The sequence below is a fragment of the Rhododendron vialii genome, chromosome 1a (genome assembly GCF_030253575.1).
Source record: "Rhododendron vialii isolate Sample 1 chromosome 1a, ASM3025357v1".
NCBI lineage: Eukaryota > Viridiplantae > Streptophyta > Magnoliopsida > Ericales > Ericaceae > Rhododendron > Rhododendron vialii.
In genome coordinates this window covers 4,512,134-4,537,360 of record NC_080557.1, presented here as the reverse complement: position 1 = coordinate 4,537,360, position 25,227 = coordinate 4,512,134, and the positions used below count along the sequence as shown (strand labels likewise).

General features: G+C 38.3%; 1 protein-coding gene across 1 annotated transcript; it reads right to left on the bottom strand.

Moving 5' to 3' along the window:
• Positions 1–1,796: 1,796 nt before the first annotated feature.
• On the bottom strand, positions 1,797–23,929 carry LOC131326638 (uncharacterized). Its single transcript, XM_058359492.1, has 21 exons — positions 22,762–23,929; positions 22,284–22,415; positions 22,007–22,152; positions 20,759–20,969; positions 20,041–20,278; positions 19,815–19,965; positions 19,425–19,732; positions 19,160–19,336; positions 18,165–18,417; positions 16,684–18,072; positions 16,212–16,568; positions 15,933–16,103; positions 8,745–8,802; positions 8,507–8,512; positions 6,783–7,940; positions 6,337–6,489; positions 6,093–6,244; positions 4,846–5,056; positions 2,644–2,881; positions 2,422–2,572; positions 1,797–2,324 (listed from the first exon to the last, which is right to left on the bottom strand). Exons 1-21 carry the CDS (start codon positions 23,894–23,896, stop codon positions 2,016–2,018), a joined length of 7,104 nt encoding a protein of 2,367 aa, XP_058215475.1. The 5' UTR covers positions 23,897–23,929; the 3' UTR covers positions 1,797–2,015.
• Positions 23,930–25,227: the final 1,298 nt, after the last annotated feature.

Here is a 25,227-nt window from a genome sequence, read left to right as displayed (position 1 = left end):
CAAACTTCATTTCAACGAACATTCTTTTATCTTGATTTTGCTTAGTATGCTTGACTAGTTTGCCACAATGTGATTCCGGGTTCTATGAAGATTCTCTTTTCCCCCCCTTATATTTGCTTTGCTTAGTGCTACAATGTGATTCTGGGTTCCATGAAGATAATGTTTCCCCTTCCCCTTATATTTGCTTTGCCTAGTTTGCTACAGTGTGATTCTGGGTTCTATAAAGATTCTGTTGATAATCTTGGTGGTGTTTTGGATTTTTAGTTTTGGGCCAAACTTAGGCTCCGTTCCGGAAACTTTCTTAAAAAATAAGTACTTGTTTTACTACTTCTCATTCAAAAATAAGAAGGGTCATTCCACAAAATTCAAATAAAAAGTTCCTTTCACATTTTCAAACTCAAAAATAATGCAAATGAAAAAAAAAGTTCAATTTTTTTTACACCGTATTAAAGATCTCAATGATAATCAATGAGATCTATCAAACAAGATCTATAGTGGTAGGAAAATTATTTGCGTAAACACATAATTTTTGAGTTTGAAATTGCCTTGTACAAAGAATAAGACTGTTGCTATGATAATGGGTGCCGGCGGAGGGAAATCGTACTGGCGGCCACGCCGGGCCGTATCAGGCCACCGGACGGCCGATCCGAGCCGTCCAAAAATTTTAAAAAAAAAAACGAGGGGGCCCACGAGGGAATCAACGACATCCGAGGTGTGTAGGGTGCTTGATCAGAGCACCCCTTTTCCGTGTATATATGATCAAGCACCCTACACGGAAAAAGGGTGCTCGGATCAAGCACCCTACACACCTCGGATGCCGTTGATTCCCCCGTGGGCCCCCTCGTTTGTTTTTTTTTAGAATTTTTGGACGGCTCGGATCGGCCGTCCGGTGGTCGGAGACGGCCCGGCGCGGCTGCTGGTACTATTTCCCTCCCCGGCCGGTCGGTACCTATATAAATTCTTCCAAAATAAGTAGCAGCCTTCTTATTTTCAGGAACAAGCCTTCTTATTACACAAAAAATAAGTTCTTATTTCGTTTCTGGAACGGGCTCTTAGCCAACTTGGCCTTTTGTTTTCTCCTTATTCAAATTTTGTTGCATTTGTTATCTTTTTCTTTTTCCAATAAAAATTGGGTAAAAGTCATAATTTTTTTGATTCCTCTAGTTGGGATGGATCAATAATTTACGAAAATTTAGCCCAAAACTAACAACCGCGATAAAATTTAAATAAAGACAACAAAAGAAACCCAAAAGGCCGAGTGATTTTTTTGGGAAACTGCACTGCTCTAATTTAATTGAGAATTCATGCTGGAACTATTTTTATGTTTACTCTGTGGCATTGCGGTTTCCATGTGTGCCATACCTAATATCAAGCATGTTGCTGGCTAGAAAGTCTACATTCTCAAAATTGGGTAAAAACCGACCATTTTATATATGGATCCAGCTGTTGGGCTCTTTGTTGGTTCTTCCCGAGCTAACTTTGATGATTGAAACTGTTCACCTTTTTAGAGATCGTCGAGAACATCAGCCATGTCAAAAATCATGTTGATCGGATTTGGTTTGGTATGTTTTGGGTACACATCTATGATGAGAAAAATGGGTTCCAAACTTCCAATCTAGTGTTGCAATCCATTTTTTTCCTGGTATAGATCATAGTTGTGTTCAAAAGCATATCAAACAAAATAATCAACGTGATGTTTTCCTGGGTTCTTGAAGTGCCCTCAAAGTGAGCGGTTCCTTTCATCAAGGCGGGCATGGAAACGGCTCACAAAAGGCTCAACTCGACCATCTAGTTCCTTTATGGTCTAAAGAGGATCTTATTCCAAGTAAATTGAATAGTTCAGATTCACTTGGGTATGTGGAGCAGATTTACTTTACAAGTACCTTTCTCGTTTTTTTTCCCGACAATTCTGGGACCGTAGAACTGCTATTTTGCTAGATACAAGAAAAAAATAAGAGAACATTTGTAATCACTAGGAGTCATATTCTGCATAATGAAATAGCTAAAGATAGATGTCATCGGGGCATGTCCCAAGAAATACTTGCATAATTAACCGAACAAGTTTCCTCCGTTGACTTCAGAAAATTTTCTTCATCCATATCTTTTGTTGCTGCAAAAGCATGCATTTTAGGAGTCGGCAGATCTTCAATTTCATTTTTGAGCATTGAGTACACTTCCAACATCGATGGCCTATCTTCCCATTTTTCTTGAACGCACAAAAGCGCGACTTGCATGCATCTCACAAGTTTACAGGCCGAATTCCTATCATCCATTAGCGGATCCATGAACTCCATGCTTTTGCCGTCTTTCCAAAATTCGTACGCCTGCCAATAGAAATTTACGATATAACCTTTGAAGTGTTGACATGCGAAAGTTTGAATCCTAGTCGTGATAGGAGTCATTGATTAAGTGATCACTTACGCATTCTAGGAGGTGGAGATTGTTGTCCGTACCATACAGACATGTATTCTTCTTTCCACTTATAATTTGTAAGAGTAGAACGCCAAAGCTATACACATCATATTTGGTGGAGTATATCCCTCGTTTTACGTACTCTGGAGGAATGTAACCGCTGCAATTCAGGAGTCAACATAGTCATTTTCGTTTACTATGTCTAAGAGATTTGAGAATTGATGTACTTACTATGTTCCAACAATCCGGTCTGTGTTTGCTTCATGTTCATTTTTCTGAAAAATCTTAGCTAGACCAAAATCTGCAATTTTCGGTGTCATGTCGTTGTCCAGTAAGATGTTGCTAGCCTTCAAATCCCTGTGAATTATTGTGAGTCTTGAATATTCTTGGAGATACAGAAGCCCTTGAATCAAGCCTTGGATGATAGAAACTCGTTTCTCCCAATCCAACAGTGCCCGTCTATCTGGATCTAAGTCATACAAATGAAGCAGCCACCTCTGAATAAGTCAGGTAGGAGCTTGGACTAGAAGGTTAGGCTATAAATGATCACACCTTCTTTCTAGGTTGATGGTATGTAGTATAACATAGCATACTTCTAACTAAGTGAAACTCTTTTAGCAACAAGCACTTCAAATTTAGCTATGTACCCTGTGGTTGGGATAACAAACCGCAAAGGATTAGTTGTACCATGTTTGGATAGGGTGGGATAACGAGAGAATATTTTGACTGTTGGAAGAAGGCGGGAAATAAGCCAGAGGGGCTTAATAAAGAAATCTTTCTTTTCCCTAATTTAAGGGATATTGTTTTTTATAGGTACAAAAAAAAAAAACTTTCTTTTCCCTAATTTAAGGCAAGCCAAGCTACCATGTTAAAAGACAAAATTACCCTTCTGGTTTTTGTCTTCCAAATTTCTTCTGGATGTCTTGAGTTGAGGTTATTTTAGGTTCTACTTTGCTTAGTCAAGAAGAAAAGGCTTTTTCGAGCGTATTTTAGGTATTTAAGAGCATCTCCAGCCTTGACCCATTTTAAGACTCAAATTTAAAAATGGGGCAAAAATCACAAAAATCTCTCTCCAATCTTTGACCCAAACCCTTTCCCATTTTGGGTTTTACCCATTTTTTTGCCCAAATATGAGACAATTTTTGCTTTGACCCATTTCTCCAACAGCTAGTTCGAGAGAGAGAGAAAGTGGGAGGAGGAGGGAGAGAAAGAACCTCGTCGGCAGTGGCGGCAGGCTAAGAGCCGGCGGTTTGAGAGGTGATGCAGAAAGTGGCAATGGCGTTGTGACCTCTAAGCCGTCTTGGGTCCCCTAGAGTTGTCGTTATCTTCTGGTCCGATGATGATTAGACCTGGGTAACAGATCGTGTCGGGTCGTGTTCGTGTCGTGTCAGTCGGGTTCGTGTCACAAATCACCCAACCCTAACCCAACCCATTTAGAATTCGTGTTTCTCGAGTCGTGTCATTTTCGTGTTTCGTGTCAGAAATGCTCAACCCTAACCCGTTAACTTCGTGTCCCGTTCGTGTCATGTTATCGTGTCTGTTGGCTAACTCTATATAGAATTGCAGATATACCATATATTATGTATATATGTTCGTGAAAATGGGTGACACAGATTCGTAACCGTGTTGGTCGTGTCAATTTCGTGTCTCGCGTGTTCAACCCGAACCCGACCCATTTAGAATTCGTGTTCTCGAGTCGTGTCATTTTCGTGTTTCGTGTCAGAAATGTTTAACCCTAACCCGCTAACTTCGTGTTCGGTTCGTGTCGTGTTATCGTGTCTCGTGTCTGTTGCCCAGCTCTAATGATGATGATGAACGAGTTTCAGAATTGTCTTTTGTCATTGTATTCATTCTGGGTTTTGTGTGGCAATGTTTGATTCCTAGGGGGAGAGAGACGGAGATGGAGAGAGAAAAATACCAGGTCTCCTCATTTTGGATTTGATTGTTTTACCTTATTTACCATTATGCCATTAAGAATAAAATGTATATATATTTGGGTAAATTTTGGGTTTGATGGTTGGAGATGTGTCTATCCAAAATTTGACTCAAATTTGAAGAAAAATATGGGTGAAGGCTGGAGATGCTCTAAAGGTCATCTTTTGCTTAGTCAACCATTAATTCCGGTTATGTCCTTCAGCAAACTAAAAGTGGGAAAGAAAACTATGCCGGACCCATGTATGTCCCCTCAATGAAACCGCCAATAAAAAGGTACTAAATTAGCCACCTGCCGTTTCACAATTCTTCAAGTTAGCTCATATTCTTTGTGATATTTCAATCCTTCACCTTCCGTCGTGGCTGTTGTTTTGAGTGTTTGCCGTTTATTTGGAAATCTGGTATTGTAATTTTGAGCATTTGTTCTTTCATTTTAAACGCTAATCTTAGGACTTGGGGAAGTGTTAGAGATTGCATATCGTAGAGGTAGAGATTGCATACCGTATAGGTAGAAATCCAAGCTTTTGTTAGGCATGTACTCATAGATCAGCAGCTTTTCTTCTCTTTCAGTACAAAATCCCAAAAGTCTCACTAGGTTGACATGTTGAAGTTTTGCAGTGAGTGTAACCTCATTTATGAACTCCTCTTGTCCTTGTCTAGAAGACTGTGAAAGTCTCTTCACTGCAACTTCCTGTCCGTCCCGTAATTTTCCCTGCAAAATCTCACCCAGTTAGTATCAGAAATTCAGAAGACAAGATACGTTTACGATGCCTTCAGCAGAGATGGTTACTGCAAATTCTATTAAACTGAACTGATGCTCTTAAATTGTTAACTATTGAATACAAATGCACAAGTTAACCCTCACCTTGTAAAAATTATCAGTGGGAAAGCACAAGTTAATGATTGACAACAACGTAAGGAGTTTGGAGAATTAACTTTCACCTTCTAGATCAATACTATTGAAAAGAAGGAGTGTAAGATAGGAAAATGAAACTACTCAATTCTTAGACAAATTTACAGAGTTTTGAAATCGCAAGTCAAAGACGAGCAAGGATAAGGCAGATAGATGGATCAAGGAACCAGAAGACAATAAGACGGTAATGGCCTATTAGCGAAAATGAAAACAATAATGGTGGGGAACACTTGGTGTAATGTATATATCCTCTGGTATCTTAATTGTATTTGCAGGCTTTTCAAGCAAGCCAGGAATGACATATTGATTTGCTGAAATGGAAGAAGTACACTTAGCATCATACTAGACAAATTGTTGAAAATAGGGTCTGGAAACAAAATCAACTAAAAGAACACCTTCTCAGTTCTCTTATAGGAGATCTGTGGTAGTAAGTTTAACATTGGTTCGCAAAGGAGAGATAGTCGAGAGCAAGTCAACCGAGGGAACTCAGCCGAAAGGGTTAGCGAAAGGAATATTACTTGTGCTATTATTGTTCCTACTTATGGCTTCAAGATCTCCATATAAACCTGAAATGCGGGACATAATTATCCTTTGGCAACTAAATGACCCAAACTATATTTAGCTTCAAAGAAAGTCACACCGTTCCTTGTTTTTCCTTAGATGTTATTCTCTGTTTTAACCACTCAGCTTCATTTGGACTACCAAATTGTTCTGCCCGTGAACTACTAAAGAATGTAAGGAGATGTGTACATATCGATTATTTTTCGTAGTTAAAAGACTGAAGGCGTGGATAGGACAGCACATAGTAATACATAGATGAACAACTGAATAGTACCTTATATACGGGTCCATAACCACCCTCTCCGAGCTTATTCTCATGCGAAAAGTTACTTGTGGCCGCTTTGATGTCAGCGAAACTAAATTCTTGCAGGTTTGGATATTGCGATTCTTTCTGCGGCCGTATAGCCATTATCCTCGTTACCAGAACTGTAAAAGATGAACAATGTCCTCGTTATAGTCGTCTTTTCAAATCATTTGATGACAACTAATTGTGAACTCCCAAAATTGTAGCAAGTTACCTTTCCATTTGAACAATCTCCTTCGGAAAAACCACGATAGAGTCCCGAGTAGGAGAGTGACTAGAGTAATTGTAGGTATCAAAATAGTCCATAGCAATCGGTTGTTTTCTTGATCTTTTCCTTCCCCTTGAGCTGCAGAGGTAGGTTTATTGCCTTTGCGATAAGTATGTTTTAGAGACTCTTGACAAGCAGAGTGCAGCAAAGTATGGAAAAAATTCACTTTTGCCTAAAAGTGACTATTTGATTCAATATCGATCCCTAACTTGGGGTTTATTGTTCTCCAAAATACAGATTCAAACATTCTTATGGCAAGTGCACAGAGATGGTTTGCCTCCATATCTGAACGTAAATTCTTCCTTTATTACAATACTATATATATATATATATATAAACCAAACAAAATCAAACCTGGGGTCGATTACATGATGTTACTTGTAAAATTTTACCTGCCGTGGAAAGCACCCAATTGTAATCATTGGGGACATGATATACTGTGTAACCCAGAAGCCCTTTCTCCCTTGCGTAGGAAACCTTAGTTCTGATAGCCTCCACGTCATCATAACCGATCCAAATCGAACTACTAGTAACGCAGTAGTTCGTGACATAAGTGGAGTTATACAATACTTTCTCTCCTTCGCATTTCCAAAATGACCTGATGTACTTGTAGTTCATCGACCCATCATCCTGAAGGGTTCCTCTTGTAGGCGATCCAATCCCGTTGTCTGTGGGGTCAACAAGCGTCCACGAGTACCCATAGTATGCTAACCCCAAAACCATCTGTTTGGCAGGTAATCCTCCGCTTATCCATTCCTTAATACCATAATCAGTGTTTAAATTGCTTGAGGGGTCATACAAAGCAGAATGAGCACCAGTGAAACTATCTTTGGTAGGCGTGTGATAGTCGTACGCTCTGATATTTACCCAATCGAGGTTCCTTCGAATCGAGTCCAGTGGATAACTTGTGGTGTTTTGTGAAGGCATATAATAACCTTCCATTGTTAAAATGAGCGGTGATCGGGAAGAATTCTTCGATTCCCTATTTATCGCAGATCTCCATTCATCAAAGAGTAATCCCATGTCTGTCATGTTGTTCATGTTTGGGCCCGGTTTGACACCATTAAGCTCCAGACCATCAAACCCATAAAGCCTAACTCTCTGTATTGATGATTCAATGAAACTACTTCGGTGAGAGAGTTGGCTAGTCATTGAAAAGTAGACTGCGAAATTTGAATTTTGAGTCCAGATGGACAGAAGTGTTTTAACTGTTGGGTTTTTTCGGCGAACAATATCGGTGAAGTTGAAAAAATTTGTTTCATCAGGGGGTAAGATTGAGAGCTCAAACGTAGAATTGTTGATGTATGCATAACCACATATGAGGTGAGTGAACAGAGATGAATCTATGTCGGTAGCCGGGAATTCACTGCCGGAAAACCAGTAACCTGCTTTGATCCAGGTCTGAGATTCTGAGGAATTTGCTAATGAAGGAAGAAAGAGGAGAAGGGAAATGATGTTGAACAACATTTCAAGATGCCTTGTGCTCATGTGGTCTTCCCCCTTTGAACTATATGTACCATCTACAGGACTTAAAAGTCCTTTCATTTTTTCTTTTTGTGGTTACGGTTACTCCCTCAAACCCGATAAAATTATGGGAAAGTCTATTAACACAATACGATGTACAACAATGTGCACAATATGCTGAAGTAACACTGTAATGTTGAGCATTGTAAAATGACATTTCATTCATTGTCCAATGATACAATGTCACTTAAACTTATTGTTAATAATACTATTGGGCATGCGATGTTGTGTAACGTGAGCGTGGTTTTAGACTTTTCCATGATTTTATGATCCAACAATGCTACTTGCACATACTTTTGTGCACATATCATACACATACATTTTTGTGGGGCCCATATTGTTGTCTCACAAAATGATCCGAACCGCTCATTTTTTTAAAAATATTTTTGAAAGGATTCCTGTAAGAAATCAGCTCCAACGGATATCGGTAAGAGCTTTATCAGAAATCATAGGGCAAAACAGAATGATTCGCTCTACGATTTCTGAGAAAGCTTTTATCGATATCCGTTGGAGCTGATTTTTTACAGGAACGCTCCAAAAAATATTTTAAAAAAGATGAGCGGTTCGGATCATTTGGTGGAAATTATGTTACCTGTACCTGTGATTTTTATGGGATTTTGAATATGTCCAAATGATCCCCACACAGCTGTCAAATTAATGTCATAGACTTATAGCTTCGTCGTCTTCCGATATTTCAAGTAGAAAGTGTAGTAGGCCCGGTGAGAATGACTACCAAGGGTCCAAGACAATTAAATGTTCGTCATCTTCCCTAGCATTAGTGTCTTTTCTTTATTTTTTCCAACTGTCAGGCAATTCGGACTGTTAATTACCGAGATCAACGGACGAAAAATGCACATCACTGCAGTGCGCACAATACCATCCCCGAATCTATGGGCATTGTAAAATTGTAAAATGACGTTTCATTCATTGCCCGATGATATGATATCACCTAAACATGTTGTGAATAATTCTGCTGGGCATATGTGTTGTGTAATGCGTGTGTGGTTTTAGACTTTTCCATGATTTTATGAGCTGAGAATGAATACCAACTACCAAGAATATCATTGAGGTCTCCAAGTCTCTCTTTCTAGAATAGATTATTTGGTGAAAACTTTTGAATATGTCAAAATGACCCCTGTCCCTGTGATTTTTATGGGATTTTGAATATGTCAAAATGACCCCCACACGTCTTAAATTGTAATGTCATAGCTTTGTTGTCTTCCAATAATTCAAATGGAAAGTGTAGTAGGCCGGGTGAGAATGACTACCAAGACAATTAAATGTTCGTCATCTTCCCTTGCAATTAAATGCTCGTCATCTTCCCTTGCATTATTGTCTTTTTTTTTTTTTCTCCAACCGTTGGCAATGCCGACCTTTAATTGTCGAGATCAACGGTTGAGATATGCACAACGCACAACACCATTTCCAGATCCAAGCGGGGAGCTTCCCCTTTTTTGGATATGGACCATATGGACATGGTGCAGACTGTGGCGGGCAAACTGCTAATACCATTCCAAAAAGGGGAGCTTCCCCTTCTTTTTTCCCAATTAGCTGTTAATTGCTTATTGGGTTGAGTTATTCAGGGTAATGGGTTGGACTTCCATTGAAAGGAGGAAATTTTTTTTTTTTAACGGTGAAAAAATATTTTATTAATTTTTGAATGTGAATACAAAAATCAAAAGAAACAAGGAGAAGGACAACGAGTGCTCATTCGAGACCCAAGCCAATCAAGAAAAATCCAAAGGGGCAATTGGATGTGCTCGTCTACTACATGAGCCCAACGTTTGTTAGCTATTTTGACCAACAACAATGCTACGTACACCACACATATCCATCGCACATCACATGGGTTCTACTCCGGCCCCACATAAAAAAAAATATATACATAAATTTTAAAATATTTTCTTATGAAACTCTGTAAAAAATTAGCTGCAAGGGATATCGCCTATCGATAGGTATATTTTCTGAATTCGTATCCCTACGAATTCAGAAAACGCTCAGTCTCTACCATATGAATTCAGAAAATATACCTACTGATATCCGTTGGAGCTGATTTTTTACAAGATCTCATAAAAAAATATTTTAAAATTTATGTATATTTTTGTGTATTTCTGTAGGGTCCGAAGTAGACCTCACGTTACGTGGGTATACTTGTGCGATGGACTTTAGACTCAGTGTTTGACAAAGGATGGGGCCAATCGTTTGGTAATCATATCTTATTAGGGCTTTTGCAAGTGATTGAAGTGGCTGCTACTACCTTCTAGAGATATTCACGGCCTCATCAGCTCCTTATAAAAGGAGAGGTTACATGCATAACAGGGGATGACGACATTGCGGTGCCATTCCGTTTTTTTTTTTAAACTTTTTTTTTCAAAAACAATATAATTTCAAGCTCAAATATAATGATAATGAAAAATCATTTTTCAATTTTTTTTGCACCGTTTAAAAGATTTTAATGAGATTTATCAAACAAGATCCATATCGGTAGGAAAATTATTTGCGTAAACACATTTTTAAGCTTGAAATTACTTTTCTTTTCAAAAAGTACTTTTTGTAAGAAGCCAGAACGGGGAGAGAGCAACACCGCAGCCACGCATAACTATCGGGCTCCCGGGGTCTAATCAATGGCCGGCTGCTAAACCCTCTCCTAGGGTCTAGACGAAGCTCGCACTCTGAGATTTTATCGCTTTTCTTAGATTTAAATATCTGGATTGGTTGTATATATGGACTATAAATGATTTCATGATCATGAAATTGGTTTTATTTTGCCATATAATTGTGTGTTTGTTATCCGTGGTATCAAATGGAGTATTTTTCATGCAACGGTTCTTAATTGGATTTGCGATAATTGACTGTGAAAGGGTATGTTACCTAACATGTGTTGTGCTATTAGACGATCCGTACCATTGAGACGAGCCATGCTAGTAAAGATGATTTGTGCTAGGCAGACATAATCTATGCCGCTTGATGATATATGAATATTTTTAGGAGATATCCTTAGGGCCTCGCAAACTCTAATGGTATCGGGTAAATCCGAATAAGAAGTCCTTCAAACAAATCTAGGTTGCAAAGGGACAAGTGAATTTGAAACCATAGGCCTTTTATCTCATCGAATCTCTTTACATTTTTTTTTTTGTCATTTGTTAAACCTAATCTATTCTATCGTATTGCTCTTCACTCCACTTGCAAATATCTTTACATTAAATTGCTTTTAATGACCATCTTTAGTTAGTTTTCTCAAAATCGACAATCAACTCTTTTTCCGAATTAATTTAGAAAGTAAATGAAATAATTGTGACTTTATTTGAACAACGAAATAATTGTGACTTAGTCTTCATAATCTCTGAGAACGATACTCGGAATATTTACCGCTATCTTTTTGATAGTAGCAACTATAATTCGTTTTATTAATTATTTTTTATACAGTAGGTAACAACACGATCAATTAACACATGGCAATTTTATGAACATTGAGTTTGTCCATTGGTAACTGTGGTTTTAGATTTTTCCATAATTCTATGAGCTGAGAATGACTACCAAGAATATCATTGAGGTTTCCAACTCTCTCTCTCTCTCTCTCTCTCTCTCTCTCTCTAGAATGGAGTAGATTATTTGATGAAAGATTATATTTATCTATCCCTGTGATTTTTATGGGATTTTGAATATGTCAAAATGACCCCCACACAGCTTCGTGGTCTTGCGATAATTCAAATGGAAAGGGTAGTGGGCCGGGTGATCATGACTACCAAGACAATTAAAAGTTCGTCATCTTCACTAGTCCCTAGCATTATTGTCTTTCTCTTTCCCCGACATAAATGTGAACTATTGTCGCGTTCGTGATCACTCGTCAATGGCTCTTTTCTTACGGCATCTCCGACTCTATTATCGACTTAATCTCAAAATTTGAGTAAAAATCACATCCCCAATCATTTACCGAAATGAATTTTTACTCAAACTCATACTCAAATTACTGGAGATCCGTTTTTAATTTACTCAAATCCTATGCAATCCAAACACGACACTTGTCCTCTTCTATCTAAACACTTCCTAATTTATCATTGTTAAGTTCATTTATATTGTTACTTCGAGTTTAATGCTTAATTTTTGTTAGGTAGCCATGTAGGTATCTGGAGGCTTAAAGCTCCATTATCATATGTTGAAGAGATGATAATAATAGTATTAGCAGTTAACAATTGCTAATTGGGTTGTTCCAATATTCAAAGCTAATGGGTTGGACTTCCACTGAAAGGAGGAATAACTACTACATGGGGCCAACGTTTGTTAGCTTTTTTGACCAAGGATGGGGCCAACGTTTGTTAGTCATATCTTATTAGGACTTTTGCAAGTGATTGAGGCTCCCCATTCTGTTAAGAAAAATAAGTATTTATTTATTTAATTTTTTAAATTAAAAGTGATCTATTATGAGAAAATTACATGTATCGTAAAATAAAAAATAAGTAGTTAAAAATAAGAACCTTAAACAAACGGAACTTGAATTTGAACGAAGAAAAGGGGCTGCTACTACCTAGAGATATTCACGGCATCAACACACAGTAGCTTATAAAAGGGGAAGCGGGGCGCTGCTGTCCCTCAGGGGCAGCAGCTTGCGGCTGTGCCTGAGCTGCGGGTCCACTCCAATTTTGCTCCGGTGATCGAAAGTGTTCACTTCGTAGAGCTCGTCGAGTAGAACAACTATGCAAAAAATCAGCTCAATTGGATATCATTAAGTGCCTGATTGGAACACATAAAACTCTCGGTCCATGAGTTACAGTGGATTTGATCCAGTGTTTCGGATCCATTCTTTTCAAGATATAAAGGTTCCAATTAGACACTTAATGATATCCAATTGAGCTGATTTTTTGCATAATTCTACTCGACGAGCTCTACAAAGTGAACTCTTCCGATCATTGAAGCGAGACTAGAACGGACCCGTAGTTCGGGTACAGTCACAAGTTGCTGCCCCTAAGGGACAACAGCACCCCCACATCCTTAAAAGGAGAGGTTACCTGCATAATAGGGGGATGACGACATTGCAGACAGAAAGCAACATAGCAGCCGCGCATAACTATCGGGCTCGCGGGGTCCAATCAATGGCCGCTAAACCTTCTCCTAGGTCATAGATGAAGCTTGCACTCTGAAGTCTGAGTAGCTTAGATTTTATTACTTTTTTTAGATTTAGTATCTGGATTGGTTGTGTGGACTAGATGATTTCATGTTCATGAAGTTGGATTTATTTTCCCATATAATTGTGTGTTTGTTTTTCACGGTATCAAATGGAGTACTTTCCGTGCAACGGTTCTTAATTGGATTTGTAGTAATTGCCTGTGATAGGTTATGCTACCGTAATCCACGCCGTGCTATTAGACGGTCTGTATTGTTGAAATGAGTCATACTAGGAAGATGATTTGTGCTAGATGGAGATAATCTATGCCGCTTGATGATTCCTAAATATTTTTAGGAGATATCCTTACGGCCCGCGAACCCTAAGAGTATCCGGTAAATACAAATAAGAAGTCCTCAAACAAATATAGGTTGCAAAGGGACAGGTGGATTCGAAATCCTAGACCTTTTCTTCCCTCGAATCTCTTTACATTCAATTGCCTTTAATTATAGTCTTTATTGCTTTTGTCAAAATCAACCATCAACTCTTTTTCCAAATTAATTTAGAAATTAACTGAAATAATTGTAATTTAACCTTCGTAATCCCTGAAGGCGATACTCGAAATATTTATTGCTATCTTTTTGGCAGTAGTAACTGTGTCGTTTTATTATTTATTTTGACATGGTAGATAACGACACGATCAGTTAACACATGACAATTTCATGAATGTTGAGTTTGTCCATTGATATGAGTTTTATCAAATGAAGCTTTTACTCAGATTTGAGTAGAATTCGGGCCTTTTGATCTCTTTATCTAATAAGTATATGGACTCCTATGGTTTTTGATATAAAACTCACGTGATTTTGGCACTCCAAATTTAACAATTGGTACCTCACTTTCTGTCTTTATTATATGTGAAATTATCAAATTACAATTTATTTTGTTAGTGTTCGTCTACTTTAAAGAGTATTGTTGTAATTTCAAATGAAAAAGAAGACAAAAAATGGTGTCAAATGTCAATGGCTAAAAGTGGGTGCCAAAATCAATTTCCAATTTCCAAATCCATTTGGTCACCACAACCAAATGTCTCATTATGTGGCCGTGTGGACTACTTCCGGTCTCCACTATTTTTAGCACTACTCAATTCCGGTCTTTATAGTCTAGCAACGATAACGACAACCACAACAAAATGTCTCAATATGTGGCCGTGTGGACCCCTTCCGGCCTCCACTATTTTTGGCACTACTCACTTCCGGTCTTTATAGTCTAGCAACGATAACGACACAACTCGAAGGGTTGAGTTGTGGTGAAGATTTGGACTTAGGGCTAGATCGGATGCGGGATGAGTTTTGTGGATATTATCTATAGAAGGGAAAAAATAATCGGAGGTCTTGTGCAGGTTTGGGACTTAGGGCTTGATTAGATGCGGATGAGTTTTGTGGGTAATTTTTTTTTTTTGGGGTAATTAAAGTTTTATTCACAACAAACAGGAAACAAAATCAAAGGGGCATTCCCCAGTGAACCAAGCCAAAAAATTGCTCAGAAGAACACTCTACAGTAGAAAAGACAACTAACCCAAAATCAACAACTATACAAGCTACTCGCTAATACCTAGAGTAAAAAAGGGAAAATTTCAAAAAAGTCCCTGAACTTTCTGATAACTTGCAAAAAAACACCTGAACTTTCACTATTAACAAAAAAACACCTAAACTTTGCATTCCGTTAGCAATTAAACCCCTGCCGTCCAATTCCGTCAATTTTTAACGGATGGAGCTAACGGAAGGCGTTAACTTTTTATTTTTTTTTACTTTTTAATTCAAAAATTACTTTTAACTCTTTCTTTTTTTTATTGGTAAAAAAATATACAATAAAGTTCTTTTTTTTTCTTACTATTTATCAAAAATTACTTTAACCATATTTTTTATTTTCAAATTTTACCTCCCCCCCCCCCCCCTTTTTTTGCTTATTAGAATCAACTCCATACCCCAAATTAACCCCACAACCAACCGCCAAAGCCTTAGCCACAATTTCAGAAATTCAAAAGTTCTTTTAACCTCCTCTTTGTAACCTTTTCTTTTTTTTAGTACTTTTACTTCCAAAAATTATTTTTAACTCATTCTTTTTTTTAGTCATAAATAAATATGCAATAAATAGTAAAAATGGGTTAAAGTTATTATTATAAATAGTAAAGATTAGAGTTAAAGTAATTTTTGATAAATAGTAAGAAAAAAAATTTATTTCATATTTATTTACTACTAAAAATAAAGAGTTAAAAGTAATTTTGGAAGTAAAAAATATAAAAAACAAGAATGCTAAAAAAAAGAGTAATTTCGAATTTCTAAAATTAGAGCTAGAGCTTTGGTAGTTGATTGGTGGAGTGGGGTTAAAGTTCTAAAAAAAAAAAGAGGGAGAGAGAGAGAGAGAGAGAGAGAGAGAGAGAGAGAGAGAGAGAGAAGGGGAAAGGTACAATTTGAAAGTAACAAAAAAGATGGTGGTTAAAGTTATTTTTGTAAATAGTAAAAAATAGAGTTAAAGTAATTTTTGATAAATAGTAAGAAAAAAAAAAGAACTTTATGGCATATTTATTTACCAATAAAAAAAAGAAAGAGTTAAAAGTAATTTTTGAATGTAAAAAGTAAAAAAAAACAAAAAGTTAATGCCTTCCGTTAGCTCCATCCGTTAAAAATTGACGGAATTGGACGGCAGGGGTTTAATTGCTAACGGAATGCAAAGTTTAGGTGTTTTTTTGTTAATAGTGAAAGTTCAGGTGTTTTTTTGCAAGTTGTCAGAAAGTTCAGGGGCGTTTTTGAAATTTTCCCAGTAAAAAAATACAAGTAGAGAAGCGCCAACGGGAGCAGAGAGCCAGATTAACTCCTATTTTCTTCACTCCTCTCCAAGAACTGATACAAGCTCTAACCTCTGTACAAATCTGAGCTTCCAAACCCCGCACATCCAAGCCTCTATGCTGTTGGAAAATACGTCTGTTACGCTCCCCCCAAACATGATAAATCGTAGCAGCAAAAACCACTTTAGCCACCAGATTCAAGAAAAGAGTGCCAGTATGGTGTTGAACCATCCAATCTACCACCTGAGAAAGAACAGAAAGGCTGCAAAAGGAACTAAACTTCATTTGCAACAAGCTCCACAACTGAGATGAAAAAGGGCACTAAAAAAATAGATGCTCATGAGATTCCACAGCATTTGAACACAACACACATTGGTTTTCCGCCAAGACACCCCACTGCTGCAACCTGTCCTTTGTGGAAAGTCTACACAGGATGGCCAACCATTGCACAATAGCCCACCTAGGAACTGCATGCTTGTACCACACTACTTTAGCCCAAGGGACCAGAGGTTTGGGCCTTCTGAATGCATTCCAAGCAGACTGAACAGAGAATTTACCGTTGGCATTTAAGTTCCAAATAATAGAGTTTTCCCGGGCAGTATTAGGAAGAAGAGAAACTGGTGTATGCTCAATAATCTCTCTAGTGACTGTATTCCTCCCCCTGGGCCAAAGCCAATGATTATCAACAATAATAGAAGCCACTTTAGCCTGTAGATTCCTACCCAGATTATAATTAAGTCACTCGGGCACCAAATCTAGCAAGCAGTGGACCCAATGGGTGCCAATTATCTAACCACAAGAAAGTGTGATTTCCGTTACCCACCTGGTGAGTAATCCAAGGCTGCACAAAAGACCTTAGATTGAAAATTTTCCTGATCGTCCAAGATACAGAGTTAGGGATAGTCATATTCCACATGCATTTATCCTTTATAATGTAAGTATATACCCATTTAATCCATAAAGTATCAATTTTCAAAGCAAGGGCCCATAAAAGCTTCGTCATGGAAGCTCTATTCCAATCTTTTAACACTCGAAAACCCAAACCACCCTCTTCTTTTGGGACACAAATATCAGCCCAAGCCACTTTAGCACCCACACATTTCAACTCCGTACCTGACCAAAAGAAAGATCGCACCATCTTCTCCACCCCTTTAAGTACTTTTTGAGGCAAAATGAAGATTGAACTCCAATAAATTTGAGTACTAAACAAAACTGAATTGATGAGCTGTGCCCTGCCTCCATAGGAAAGCAGTTTATTAGCCCAAGATTGAATGCAACCCATAATTTTATCTAAAAGCACTTGACAGTCAATGGCATGTAGCCTAGTGGTAATAAGAGGAACCCCCAAATATCGAACAGGCAATACTCCTTCAGGCACAGCTAGAATTTGAGAAAGGATCTGCTTTGTGACATCATTAACCCCAGCAAGAAACACACTGCTCTTTTGGAGGTTTGGTTTTAAGCCAGATACTGAATAAAAGTCTAGTAACAAATCACTAACAAGCTGAAAAGATTGGGAATCAGCCCCACTCAAGATGAAAAGATCGTCAGCAAAGATAATATGAGAAAGTTGTAACTCCCTACATCTAGGGTGGAAAGAGAAGCACCTAGCATCAATCCGTTGTTGCAACATAGAGGAAAAACCCTCCATAACAAGGAGGAACAAATAGGGGGAGAGAGGATCACCTTGCCGTAAACCCCTTTTTCTCGGGAAATAACCCACCAATTCCCGATTAATAACAATGGAAAACATAGCAGTAGAAACACATTGCTTAACCCAGGAAATGAACTGACAAGGGAAAGCCATTACCTCCATTACTTCAAAAAGGAAGTCCCAAGCCACTGAATCATAGGCTTTCATAAGATCGAGCTTCAAAGCACAACGAGGGGCACCTTGATCCTTGTGGTAGTCCTTCACCAGTTCTTGCATAAGAAGAATATTGTCAACAATAGATCTGCCTTTAATGAATGCAGATTGGACAGGGCTAATCAGAGAAGGAAGCAAAGGTTGGAGCCTAGCCACCAAAATCTTGGAGATGCACTTGTACGTTACGTTATAGCAAGAGATAGGCCGATAGTCCTTAATGGTAACAGGAGCACTCTTCTTGGGAGCCAAGGAAATGGCTGTGGAATTCGATTCCCTCAACATAAAACCAGGGTCAAAAAATTGCTTAACGGCACGAACAACGTCATCTCCAACTATATCCCAGTTCTTGTGAAAAAAACTAGCACTAAACCCATCAGGCCAGGAGCCTTGTCCCCATTTATAGAATCCATAGCCTTCTTAATTTCCAACTCAGTCACTGGCTGAATTAAAGTAGAAGCCATATCCAACGGAACTCGAGCTTGGATAGCCTGTCTAACTTCAGAAACAGGTCGAGTTTGAGTAAACCTAGTGCCAAGCAACCCTTGAAAGTAACCAAGAATTTCCTTTTTTATCTCAGTCTGATCTTCTAAACGAATGCCAGACTCATTGACGAGGTGCGAGTAAACTGGCCGGACAAGATAATAGGGCGTCTTATTAGGCGAGGTGCGAGTAAACTGGCTGGACACCTGCCTATCAAAAAGAGAATCCCATCTTCAGTTTCTAGGGCGAAAATTCTCCCTGTATTGACTGTGTGGGTGCACATTATGTGTTTGAACAATTGTCTTCTAGAAACTCACCTTGTTATTTTGTTGATTTTTCTCAGTATTTCTTGCCTAATTTGCTACGATGTGATTCTGGGTTCTAAGAAGATTCTGTTTTTTCCCCCTTATATTTGCTTTGTCAAGTTGATAATCTTAGTGGTGTTCTTAATTGGTGCTAGTTATACTATATTTTAATTGAGAATTCATGGTAAAACTATTTCATGTTTACTTTATAGCATTGTGGTTTCCATGTGTACCATACCTAATCCCAAGCATTTTGCTGGCTAAAAAGTCTCGCTCTTATAATTGGGGTAAAAACCGACCAATTTGTATATGGATCCAGCTCCTGCTCCTAGACCGTCCTATTGGGCTCTTTGTGGGTTCTTTCCGGGTTAACTTTGATGATTGAAACTGTTTATTTTTTTGGAGGTCGTCAAGAACATTAGCCACCTCAAAAATCATGTTGATCGGGTCTATTTTGGTATGTTGAACACGTCTATGTTGAGAAAAATGGGTTCCCATCTAGTGTTGCAATAATATTTCTTTTCAGAATAAAAATGTGTTTCGAAGTCATATCAAACAAAATGATCAACATGATGTTTCCCTGGATTTTTGAAGTGCCCTAAAAGTGAACGGTTCCTATTATCAAAGCGGGCTTGGAAAGGGCTCACGAAAGGCTCAACAGGACCGTCCAATTCCTTTGCGGTCCACAGAGGATCTTATTCCTAACAGATTGAATAGTTGATATCCACTTGGGTATTTGGAGCAGATTCACTATACGAACAGCTTTTTTGTTGTTGTGTTTCCACAATTCTCGGACCATAGAACTACTCTTTTGCTGGATGACACTACATGGATACAAGAACTAATAAGATAACATATGTAATCACTAGGACGAAGAATATTCTGCATAATGAAAGAGCTAAAGATAGAGGTCATCTGGGCATGACTTGGGACATAGTTGCAAAATTAACCGAACAAATTTCTTCCTTTGACTTCAGATTATTTTCTTCATCCATATCTTGTCTTGTTGAAAAAGCATGCCTTTTAGGAGTGGGCACATCTTCAGTTTCATTTTTGAGCATTGAGTACACTTCCAACATTGATGGCCTATCTTCCCATTTTTCTTGAACGCACAAAAGCGCGACTTGCATGCATCTCGTGAGTTTACATGCTGAATTCGTGTCATCCATTAGCGGATCCATGAACTCCATGCTTTTGCCATCTTTCCACAACTCGTACGCCTGCCAATAAAAATTTATCATATAACCTTTGAAGGGTTGATATGTGAAAGTTGAATCGCATGATAGGAAAATGATCACTTACGCATTCTAGGAGGTTAAGATTGTTGTCCGGACCATATAGACATGTATTCTTCTTTCCACTTATAATTTGTAAGAGTAGAACTCCAAAGCTATAAACATCATATTTAGTGGAGTATATGCCTCGTTTTACGTACTCTGGAGGAACATAACCGCTGCAATTCAAGTCAACATTGACATTTCACTTACTATAATACATGTCTAAGAGATTAGAGAATTGTCATACTTACTATGTTCCAACAATTCGACCGGTGTTTGCTTCATGTTCATCTTTCTGAAAAATTCTAGCTATACCAAAATCTGCAATTTTCGGTTTCATGTCGTTGTCCAGTAAGATGTTGCTAGCCTTCAAATCTCTATGGATTATTGTGAGTCTAGAATATTCTTGAAGATACAGAAGCCCTTGAGTCACGCCTTCGATGATATGAATCCGTTTCTCCCAATCCAACAGTGCTTGTCTAACTGGATCTAAATCATAATAAAGTCACTTCTCAGTAAGTCAGGTAAAAGTACTAAAGTAGCCACCTGCCGTTTCAAAATCTTCAAGTTGGCTCATATTCTTTGTGATACTGCAATTCTTCTGTTTCTGTCATGGCTGTAGTTTTGATTGTTTGTGACTTATTTGGAAATCTGGCATTGTAGTTTAGAGTGTTTGTTCTTTCATTTTAAACAAAAATCCTAGGACTTGGGAGAAAAAACGGAACAAAAATCGTAGGACTGCAGCAATACTGGGAGAGGGTATGAGCCAGGAAGAGTTTGCTTTGGCATAAAAAAAATTACTGATTTTGGGGCCCGTTTGGTTATCATATCTCATAGTCTCATTGCTTATTTGCTTATTTTGTGTCCGAGTAATGTGTCAGATTTGAACATAAAATAAGCCAATAAAACGATAAGATGTGAGAACAACGGCCAATTACCATAGAAGGGGGAGTGCAAGGGAATGTATACCGTAGAGGTAGAAATCCAAACTTTTGTTAGGCATGTACTCATAGATCAGCAGCTTTTCTTCCCTTTCAGTACAAAATCCTAAAAGTCTCACTAGGTTGACATGTTGAAGTTTTGCAGTGAGTGTAACCTCATTTATGAACTCCTCTTGTCCTTGTTTAGAAGATTCTGAAAGTCTCTTCACTGCAACTTCTTGTCCGTCCTGCAATTTACCCTGCAAAATCTCACCTAGTTAGTATTAAAAATTCGGAAGACAGCTATGCTTGCGATGCCTTTCAGCAAAGAGGATTACTGCAAATTTTACTAAACTGAACTTGTCCCACCTAGATAGTCATACTCGACGCTCTTAAATTGTTAACTATTGAATACAAATGAATAATAATCAACCCTCACTCATAAAAATTATCACTAGGAAAGCACAAGTTAACGATTGACAACAACGTGAGGAGTTTGGAGATTTAAGTTTCGTCTTCTAGATCAATACTATTGAAAAGAAGGGGTGTTAGACAGGAAGTGAAACAACTCAATTCTTAGTGAAATTTACACAGTTCAGAAATTACAAGGCAAAGAAGAGGAAAGATAAGGCAGATAGAGATGGATCAGGGAACCATAAGACAATAAGCCGGTAATGGCTGATTAGTGAAAATATATAAGAACAATAATTGTAGGAAACACTTGGTGTAATGTATATATCCTCTGATATCTTAATTATATTTGCAGGCGTTTCAAGCAAAATGAAAGGGCTACCCTTAGCATCATAGTAGACAAATTGCTGCATACACGGGCTGGAAACAAAATGAACTGATGAACACCTTCTCAGTTCTCTTATAGGAAATCTGTGGCAGCAAGTGTAACATTGGTTCGAAAAGGAGGGATACTTGAGAGCAAGTCAGCCAAGGGAACTCAGCCGAAATGGTTAGCGAAAGGAATGGTACCCGTGCTATTATTCTTCCTACTTATGGCTTCTAGATCTCCATATAAACCTGAAATGCGGGACATAATTTCCCTTCGGCAACTAATTGACCCACAACATATTTAGCTTCAAAGAAAGTCACACCATTCCTTGTTTTTCCTTTGTTGTTATTCTTTATTTTAACCACTTAGCTTCATTTGAACTACAAAACTTGTTCTGCCCGTAAAGTGCTACAAATTTTATGGTGATATGTACATAACGACAATTTTCCTAGTAAAAGATTGAATGCGTGTATAGGACACCACATAGCAATACAAAGATGAACAACTGCATAGTACCTTATAAACGGGTCCAAAACCACCCTCTCCAAGCTTATTCTCATGTGAAAAGTTACTTGTGGCCGTTTTGATGTCAGTGAAACCAAATTCTTTCAGGTTTGGATGTTGCGATTTTTCCCGTATAGCAATTCTCCTCGTAACTAGAACTGTACAAGATGAACATATCAGACTCGTAGTTTTTCCTTTCCAAAAAAAATAGATAAACAATGCCAATCTCCTTATAGTTGTCTTGACAAATAATTTGATGACATGAACTCCCAACATTGTAGCAAGTTACCTTTCCATTTGAACAATATCCTTCGGAAATACCACGTTAGAGTCCCGAGTAGGAGAGTGACTACAGCAATCGTAGCTAGCAGAATAGCCCATAATACTTTGTTGTTTCCTTGATCTTTTCCTTCCTCTTGAGCTGCAGTAGTAGTTTATTGCATTTGCGATAAGTATGTTTTAGAAACTCTTGCATTCAGTTTTCGACATACCTAATTTCTTTTGGACAAGCAAAGTGCAGAAAAGTATGGGAAAATCTCTCTTTTGCTTAAAAGCGACTATTTGGTTAAATATCCCTAACTTGGGGCTTTCCATTCTCCAAAATAGAGGTTAAAACATTCATATGGCAAATTTCACAGAAATGGTTGATTTCATAGCTGCAAGTAAATTCTTCCTTTACTGCAGTATGATAAACCAAACAAGACAAAACTAAGCCTTAAGCCCCAATCAATTGGGGTCGGCTACGTAATGTTGCTTTAAAGTTTTACCTGCCTTAGAAAGCACCCAATTGTCATCATTGGAGACTTGCCATACTTTGTAACCTAGAAGCCCTTTCTCTCTTGCGTAGGAAACCTTAGTTCTGATAGCCTCCACGTCATCATAACCGATCCAAACCGAACCAGAAATGCAGTAATTCGTGACATAAGTGGAGTTATACACTACTTTTTCTCCATCACATCGCATATATGACTTGATGAACTTGTAGAACATCGAACCATCAAGCGTAACGGCGGGACCTCGTCCAGGCGATCCAATCTCATTGGCCATCGGGTCCACCAGCGTCCACGCGTACCCGTGGTATGCTAACCCCAAAACCATCTTGTCAGCAGGAAATCCTCTACTTATCCATTCCTTAATTCCATAATCAGTACTTATATTGCTTGAGGGGTCATACAAAGCAGAATGAGCACCTGTGAAATTTGCTGTTGTAGACAAGTGATAGTCATATGATACGATATGTACCCAATCGAGGTTCCTTCGAATCGACTCCATTGGATAACTTGTGATGTTTTTTGAAGGCAAATAGTGACCAGCCATTGTCAAAACAAGCGGTGATCGGGTGGAGTCCTTTGATTCCCTATTTATCGCAGTTCTCCAATCGTCAAAGAGAATTCCCATATTTTCCATCTTGGTGGTGCTTGTGTCCGGTTTGACGCAACAAAGATCCAGGCCATGAAACCCATAAAGCCTAGCTGTTCGTATCGATGATTCAATGAAAATACTTCTGTGAGAGGGTTGGGTAGCCATCGAAAAGAAGGTTGAGAAGTTTGAATCTCCAGCCCAGATGGACAGAAGTGTTATAATTGACGGATTTTTTTGTCGAACGATATCGGTGAAGGTGGAAATATATGGTTCATCAGAGGGTGAGATTGAGAGCTCATAAGTAGAAGTGTTGATATGTGCAAAAGCACATGTCAAGTGAGTGAACAGAGTTGAGTCTGTATCGGGAATTGGCAAGTCGCTACTGGAATACCAGTAACCTGCTTTGATCCAGGTCTGGGCCTCTGAAGAACTTGTTAATGAAGGAAGAAAGAGAAGGGAAATGATGGTGAACAACATTTTAAGATGGCTAGAGCCTAGAGCTCTTGTCTTCATGAACCTTTGAACTATATGTAGCTGCATCCTGAGGGCCTTTAAGACATTTTTTTTTTCTTTTACGTGTTACTTCCTCTGACCCCCAAAAGAACAAAAAAAGTCCAAGAACAAAAGTCGTGCTGATCCACTAGCATTATATTTTGGGAGAATTTCTGTGCAATTCTATACGGACCTGAGATTCTGCAAAGCGACTTGCAGGACTGTTAAAAACACTCACAGATGATTATGATACGCCCTGTAGTGCACCCAGGATTTTCGGTTCCATCCTATACTACAAAGTGGTAAACCAAAAACTTCCCTACAGTGTACGTATAGCGTGTACATAGTTTTAAGACTTTTGCATAATTTTATTAGCTGAGAATGAGGAGCAAGAATATTATTTGACGTTTTCCAACTCTCTCTCCCTCTCTCTCTCTCTCTTGTGAAAAGGTATCACTGTCACAGCTTAATTATTTCGTGAATCGTGACTCAAATGTGTACTCTTTCCCAAATATTTCAAACGTGATCAGTCGTCCGTATGAGGGATCAGTAGTCCATCGCTCTTTCTACAAGTGTGGACCAAAGAGGCGTGCACGATTGCTAGTACGAGTACAAAGTACAAACATATAAGTCTCTCTCTCTCTCTAATAAGTGACCTGGACTCTTCCAAGAAAGTGCCTTACCGCTTGCCAAACACGTTTTTTTTATTTAAAAACCAATTTGGTCACGACAATAAATGTGTCACTATGTGGCCCACTGGCCTTGTTGGTCAGGTGTGCAGTATAGGGCTTCTTTCTCGTTCTCGTTGATCAGTTCGCTTCCGCCATTCATTCTACAATCAATACACTTACTTTATTTTTGGGATTTGAAATCTGAACCATTAAAAATTTTTTTTTTTACGGATCAAATTGTGCATTATACCTCTGCAGCACGTGCTGGGATGTCCTCGGTCTTTATGGTCAATAAAAACCAGGAGCACTGCAGGGTCCCGCTCTTTAAAAGTCCATAACGACTCATTCCAAAATTCATGGTTCCATGTGCTTTAATTTCGTTTCACGGCACTTTTTGGCTGCTCTTGGGGCATGTTCCAATAGCTTCTTGCATTCACACATTTGGATGATTTTTGAGGCACTTGGTCGTGGTAAGTTTAATTTCTTTATGGTGAAAACTTTGAGTTTTTCACCACCGTCCGTTGTGGATTTTATTCTGTATTTTTTTGTTATAATCTGAACCGTTCATCTCGTATGACTCACAGAGTAGTATATTAACGCAAAATATTATCAGATATCAATAGGTATATCAAAAATCAAATTTTGGTTCATAAAATGAACGGTGATGGATTGTTTAACTTCCAAATTTATGACCGTCCATTTTGTATT

Bases quoted from the DNA above. Each gene is read 5' to 3' on its own strand.
- LOC131326638 (XM_058359492.1), bottom strand. From the start codon at position 23,896: ATGCAGCTACATATAGTTCAAAGGTTCATGAAGACAAGAGCTCTAGGC. The intron at 16,104-16,211 runs GTGGAATCTCAT...GTTCTTTCTCAG, and splicing joins GTGTGTTGTGTTCAAATGCT to GTGGTAGATTGGATGGTTCA. The intron at 5,057-6,092 runs GTACTATTCAGT...GAGATTTTGCAG, and splicing joins GTTATGGACCCGTATATAAG to GGAAAATTACGGGACGGACA.